General features: G+C 32.6%; 1 protein-coding gene across 1 annotated transcript in view; it reads left to right on the forward strand.

Annotated features, from left to right (window-relative positions):
• Positions 1-1,346: 1,346 nt before the first annotated feature.
• The window catches only part of LOC125044259 (death domain-associated protein 6-like), a 36,705-nt gene continuing 30,551 nt past the window's right edge, over positions 1,347-7,500 (forward strand). The window contains exons 1-2 of the mRNA XM_047640835.1: positions 1,347-1,418; positions 4,563-4,598. Coding sequence (XP_047496791.1) covers positions 1,362-1,418; positions 4,563-4,598 — 93 coding nt within the window. The 5' untranslated portion in view covers positions 1,347-1,361. The remainder of the gene's footprint in view (positions 1,419-4,562; positions 4,599-7,500) is intronic.

A 7,500-nucleotide genomic window follows, 5' to 3' on the forward strand; every position in this document is an offset into this window, starting at 1 on the left:
TGATACTGGCAATAATAGTAATGATGATGATAATGATAATAGTAATAGTAATAACAAAAATTATAATAGTAATGATAATAATAATGATAATAATCATGATAATAATAATGATGATGATGATGAAATGATGATGATAACAACAATAATAAGAATGATAATAATAATAACAATAGCAACGACAACAACAATAATAATAGTGATAGTAATGATAATAATGATAATGATAATGACAATGATAATAATGATAATGGTAATAATTATAACGATATTGATAATTGTAATAATAATAATTATAATGCTAACAACAACGACAATAGTAATGATAATTTTAATAATGATAATAACAGTCTTCTTTCTCCTCTTGTTGTCGTTGTTGTTATTGTTATTACCATCATTATCATTATTATTACTACTACATCATCATTACTGTTATTATTGTCTTTACTATCGTCAGCATTGTTAGCAGTAATTTTGTTATTATCATTATCATCAAGACATATATCGGCATCTTGATTTTATAGTCAGTGACATTGATTTTATTATCTTTATTTATCATACCCTTCCAGTACCTTTATCATTTTGATTATTACTATGCCATCATGACTCATTGCAACCTTCATTATGAATGATGAAAGATTATCAGCATCGTCACTAATATTATTTTGTGTACTCGAATTCTTTACTTTTGTTTGAACACAAACATATTGATCCCATTTAATACCTTCATCTCCGAGAGCTTATCTGTAGTTTAAAAGTCTTTCGCTTTATCTGTTGCATACTTATCTCACTAAAGGCAATCATATTCTTATCTCGCGATAAGGTTATTTACATTTTTTGGCCCGGCGCTCCCTTTATCACTTCGATTTGAATTTTGAAAAGGGATAATGAAGCAGCGTTGGTGTAATCTCTTGCTTTTCTTACTATGCCAAATGGGGAAATTTGGTGGAGGGCATGATAATGATGACGATGAATTGATAATGATAATGATAATAATTGGGATGAATTGATTATGATGATGAGGACTAATTAAGTTTGATGTGAATGGAATCGGAGGAGTTCGTCTTTATTAATAATCCGAAGTCTAGTGTAGGTGGAATCGGACAAACTTAGCCTTATTAGTGATTCGAAGCCTAATGTAAAGGTTTCGGAGAAGTTCATGATAATGAGAACACATATGTGAGCCAAAGTCAAAGGCATTTGAAAGTAGATCAACTCGTTCTTGCTTTAAATGATACAAGACAATGATATGAAGCCAAATATAAGTGGAATCAGCCATAATAATGAGAATGAATTAATTATCAGAAGCCAACAGCAAGCAGGATCGAACGAGTTCATCTTTCCCCGTGTTTACAAATAGAGCAATGGCGGCAAGCGAAGTCATTCAGCTTGATTCCGAATCTTCGGAAGACGAATACGAGGTGAGGCCGGGAGATGATTTGCTATTAGGGGCTTGCGTAGAAGCCGAAGGTTGTGGTGCACCCAAGGACAAGGGTTTTACGGAGTTTCTGTCTCGGCTAGGGCTTAAAAGTTTAAAGAGGGAAGTCCTCAGGTTTGGGGTTGGAAGTTTTGTCTCCGAACAGCGTCCTTTAGTTTCCTGGGGTATCCGGGGGTTGCAGTTTTATTGGGACAGATTTTCGGTTCTTTCCAGCCTTATTTATTTACATCGCTCGTTATTTTTATTTTTATTTTACTGTGGTTTTATAAAGAGAGGCTTTTAGTCAGTCTTTATCTAGGAATGAGGGGAAAAGTGGTTGTCTCTTTGTTTATTCAAATATTTGAAGATGTGTGATACTTTCCATAATTTGGTTTATTCTGTTATCTTCTTGTACTTGCTATACTGTATGTGTTGAATATATCATCTAGTGGTTATGTTAATCTTTTTAAGTGAATTATCTCTTTATTTTTCAACCTCATTAATTATTCATTTCCAGTACTTTCTCTATTATTTGTATGATTATTTGATATTTTGTGTTTATATTTGCGGCATTGTTTTAGATTATTCTGTTTTATTTATTTTACTCTTATTGGATGTTTGATAAGATGCTAATTAATTTTCGTAATTCATCATTATTTTTATTTTCCATTCTTATGATGTTTATAATGAATGATAACACTTTTGCCATTTAGGGGATGAATATTTGATATTTGCAAGGATAATTAATGGTATTGACGATTTGGTGGAATACATTTTTGATGTCACACTCTTTATGAATGCGGCATTAAGATGAAAAAAACATTTGCTTATATTCTTAAACCATAAATATATAAAATCTAAGCTTAGTATTGTGTCAAACATAATGAACGGCTACTGAAACACTATCCATATGTTACTCATGTTATCTGCCTTGTAACCTTTTTCTCGATGGTACAAAGAAGATTCATCTCAAACACACCCAACCCATTCTGGATTCATTCTAGTGTCAGAAAACTTGGCCAATATGCAGCTTGAACTTCAACCCATTCTCTTCAGATTCTATTCTTATTTCCAAACTTTTTAACCAGACTAAAGTGCAATACATGATCTTCAAAATCAAACCAAAACAGGTAGGCTAGCATATCATTAATCTTTTTGATTGTGACTGCGAAATATGGTTGATTGTAGGCATAGCCGACAGGAATGGATAAAAAAAAAAAGATAAAAATATGTGATTGAGATTTGAGCAGTTTATTTTCTTGTAGAATAAGTTTGCGTAAATACAGTAGAATGTGTATGAGGAATGTCCCAGAGGTTTAGGTTGGTGGATCAAAAATGAATTATGCTTAGTTCTGTATACACATATGCATGGAGAATTATCCTTGTGAATATCAACTTCTGTAGTAAAAAATGAGGCAGTTTAACAAGGCAGCTTAAACAGCCAGCTGATAGTCGACAGGGTTCGCCTGAATTCAGTTACGCCTTATAGGAACTGAAAATCTGTGTTTTGATATTACTTGTTGAAATAGATCACAGGAGGGCAAAAATTATTGATTGATTACTGTGAACAATTTATGGTTAATCATTAAAGTATGGACACATTAAGTGAGAGCAAATTGAAGACTACATTCTTGTAGATAATTTTTTTTTGCATTATCTGTAGACGTAAACCGTAATGCCACAAATAAAGGAAAAAAGAGTGCAGAAAGCAACTTTAGTCCACTTGGTGCTACTGAGTTTCAGCTCTATCTTGCCAAAAATGCCAAGGTGAAGGCAATGCTTCCTGGGGGGTGTTGGGGGGGCAGAGCTTCCCATCAACCCTCTCCCTGCATTGCCCAAATGGCACAGCCAGTTAATTAATTTTGTAATGTGGAGTTTGGGACTTAGTCTGTGGCAAGTGCATCTGCACTGTAAAGATTTACCTAATATATTATGATAAGATAAAGGAGATTAAGATAATCTAAAAACTTTTGAAATTGTTTTCACATATATGTGGTATATTAGAGGTAGACCAAATATTCACTCACATCTGTAGCTGCGATTATTGATATAATTTTTCATATTGGCATTCAGATTCCCTCACCCATTACTTTTTTTTTCTTTCTTTCTTTATGAATATGCAAATATCTTCCATAATTAATAAAAGTCAAGAAATAAGTATAATTTGCATGAGTGAAGGTTGATTTAGTGAAGTGGCAACTTTATCCTTCCAACCTCCCCTCCTCCCAACAGTATGTTGTGAGCCATAGGTAGAGTAAGGAGACATAGAAAGTGGAATATATTTTATTTATTTAATTTTCCTATGGCTGAACTCTTCTAGTATGTTTAAAATTAATTGAATAAAGGAAATAGAAATGGAAAGTCTGTACATTATGTAGAAAAACGTAAATATTTATAGAATTTAGGTACAGCATTTAGAAATTATTCAATACTGGTATATGAAGTATGGAATATAGATTAGATTGGCATATTTAAGATCCACTCTCGCAGTTGCATTAATGAATATTAAAACAAAGAATTCTCAATTGCATTTGTTAATGGGAATGTGGCAAATATATATTTGTTCCATCTCTGGTAGATGTGATTTGATTTCATTATATACATCATATACATAAATTAAGGGTTTTGTAATAATTTACAGATTGTGGTGAGTTTGTATCTCGAGAGGAGAGAATGTAATTCATTTGATTACACCCACAATATGGCTTCTACAGCAGGCCTCTAATGTATATTTTGCCACTAGGTTGGACTTTTCAAATAGATAGGGCTATAAATGATTAGATATCTTTTTGCACTTCATTAAAAACAGATGGGTAATGGTGAGATTATATCTCAAAATACCAACACAATTTGAATAATTATTTTCTACACACAAAGAAACAATTTAAAGTCTCTTCTTAACAAGGAGTCTACTCATGACTCTACAAGTTGCTAGTTTTCTCAGGGCTGCAATGCATAGTTAAACTATTCAGAAATAAAATATCTTAAGTGGTGGTAGTGATAATGGAAAAAAAAATGAAGGAAAGCATGAGTAAATAAAGTGAAATATGTTGTTAGATACAAAAGAAAAAGGGAAATGACATGTAAAAGATGCATGTTCTATGTACAACATTTATTAAATAGGCCTCTGCATGATCATATATTTCAGAACACTAGAGTAACCCGTTTAAAGGTAAATGTAAAGGTAGGTAAACATGCATTATTACAAGTCATACATGTGTACATGTGTGCATACTCATACACATGTTGAGATGTACATGTAAATGTACACGTGTGCATACGCATGGATACACGTGTGCTTGCATGTCTGCACATTTGTGCATGCACATGTACGTGTGTGTGCGTGCTTACCGATACTCGTGTGTACTTACATATACACACAGGTAGACATTCAAACACACATACAATAGGAACTTTGACAAAATTACATTACACACGGCTTTCCTTCACCGATAAAATATTCAAACATTTATAAATGCATACTCGCTTTTTCAGAGGAATGCACACATTTTTACCTATATGTATGCACATGTCCATACAATTATGTTTATGCCCATATTGACTCATATACGAGAGAAATGATAGTTTTATGATAAGTAGTTGGTAAAGTTTTAGAAAGGGAAAGTTGTAGCAAATGAATTATATTTCACTTTAAGAAATCTTTATTTTTTGGCTTCCAAATATCCCTTTTTTATGTTTTAAACCAATTTCAGTTTTGGGAAGCTTGTAAATGTGCATGTAAAATGATGTGAGGGATGTTCTATTTATTTATTGATCTATTATCTTTTTTCTTTTTTTTTTTTTTTTGGCAGTCTTTTGAAAATCAAAAAAAAAAAATTAATTGATGATTTTTTTCTCCCCCAAATGTAAAGATACATATAAATCTCCAATACCATTCCCCTGGGAAATATTCATTGATGTTCATTGTGATCTTGCAGAGACTGACAAGGGATCTTTAGAAGAAAAATATGTATGATTTTTTTTTGGTCATTGGCCCATACTGGGTACTTTATATAATTAATCAAAGAAGATGTAGAATATAATATGATATATAATATCCAAAGGTACAAAAATCTCCAAGACCATTTTTTAGATTCATTTTTCCCTTTTAGCCCCCTCCTATTCGGGAACAGATCTCTTTAGTTTTCCATACTATAAACACTCTTTCTTTTGTATGAAAATAGTCGAGAATAGCCACATAATGGTAAAAAATGTATTTCCCTTAGTATTTCGTCATGCTGTTTTTGATTGCATGTAAGACATTTATTCCATAAAAATAGGCCAAAGAATCACCTCATGTTGTATATGCAAATTTATTCCAGAATTATGCACAGCTGAAATGGGGTGTATTTAATGTGCCCATATATCTTGTATGCTATCAGTTGTGGTACTTTTAGATTGGTGATGGTGTGTAAAATATGCAGCAATAATTGAATTTCTAAAATGAAAGGTTATTGATGTTTGTCTCATTTTGAAGTTGATTAGTACCTTAGTTTGTAACAACAACAAACAAACAAAGTCAAACAAAATATAGAAAAAATAAAAGAGAAGGTAAGAAAAAAGAATTTAAATGGGTGTATGAACTTGGGTTGAGTTTGCAGTATTGTTATGCATTTAGCCTGAATTGGAGTGTCTTTAAAAACTTTTACCGCTTCTTGAGAGGTGAGAACAGGAAGATTGACAGGTCACCGATTAGTGACAGTGATAATGTAATTACAAAAGTCAAAGGTATATATGACAGCATTAATGTATGGTTGCAGAAAGTGTGATAGCAAAGGGTAAAGTGTACAGAAGAAAGAGACTGTATAACCGTAAAGAAATGCATAGTAGAACATTGATCTGGTAGATGTAATATTAAGGACACAGAGAAATATTACCATCATACAAAGAACGAGGTGTGGTTGTGTTTGCATGTAGTGTGTTCAGCAGTTGTGCACATTCAGAATTTATAATGACTTTTTGGACACCATCTATTGAGGCAGACTGTTAAAGATCAGATGCCAGTTTGTATTTTTGAGTGCATGCTATAGAATGGACATTATACACTTGTTATGTTTTCCTGAATATTCCCTTCTGAAAAGGGGATACATCTAAAATCCCTTTGCCAGAGATGCCACATACCATAGCAAAGGATTAAACAAAAATGTTGTTGCAGTTCTTCATATATGAATGAAATAGGAATGTATTACCATAAATTTATAATAAAACACATAGAAAAATAATCATATAAAGGAATGTATTTTTGGTGCATTTAGGTATATTTATATATATTTTTATTAGAGACTGGTATGCAGGAGGAACTAGTAAGTTCCTCCTGCATAGTATAGTTTAGTCTGTGGACAGGTGATGGTGGAAGAGGGAAGGATGGAATGTTTAGGTATATAAAGTAAGCTATGCTGTACCATAGTTTCTATTTCATATTCACTATGTTCCATTCACAAGACAAAAGAGAATGGAAACACAGCTGTTTGAGTGATTCAGTGAGTGGAGGGCCTAATAGAGTGGGGTATAGGATACAGTCTATTTGGTTTGAGGAAACTTGCCAGGTTTAATAGTGGATGTGTCTCATTTGCAAAAAAACAAGAGCCTGCCAGTTTTTAAAAACTTATTAAGGATTTTAGCAAATAAGACTGCACAAAATACAGCAAGCCATGGTTGTGATAAATAGGACTTTAGGATAAAGGCTGTTATAAGATTCAATATTTTGTATATGAGCATGTTCAAAATGCTGGGCATCAGATCCTTTGCACTTTGCCTATAATAGATATAAAGTAACTGTTACAACTGCTGTAAGTATCCTATAGACCTTTTTGGGTGACCAGTGAGGCTGATAAAAGTAACAATATTCCTTTAGAATGTCAGATTTTCTTGCTGCCAAGAATTTTGTTTTTTCTATCCCACAGTGTCCAGCTATAGCACTGCATATTACTCCTCAATGAGGGATGATTGAAAAAAAAAAGTGTAAGTAGGACAAAGAACCACCAACAAGTCAAGTGAATGATAGCACTCATGAAAAAAATTGAACTTGCCTGTTAACAATAACGTATTTACTTTTTCCATCCCACAACTTGTCTACAGGTCCATTA

Source organism: Penaeus chinensis, chromosome 35, assembly GCF_019202785.1.
Source record: "Penaeus chinensis breed Huanghai No. 1 chromosome 35, ASM1920278v2, whole genome shotgun sequence".
Lineage (NCBI taxonomy): Eukaryota > Metazoa > Arthropoda > Malacostraca > Decapoda > Penaeidae > Penaeus > Penaeus chinensis.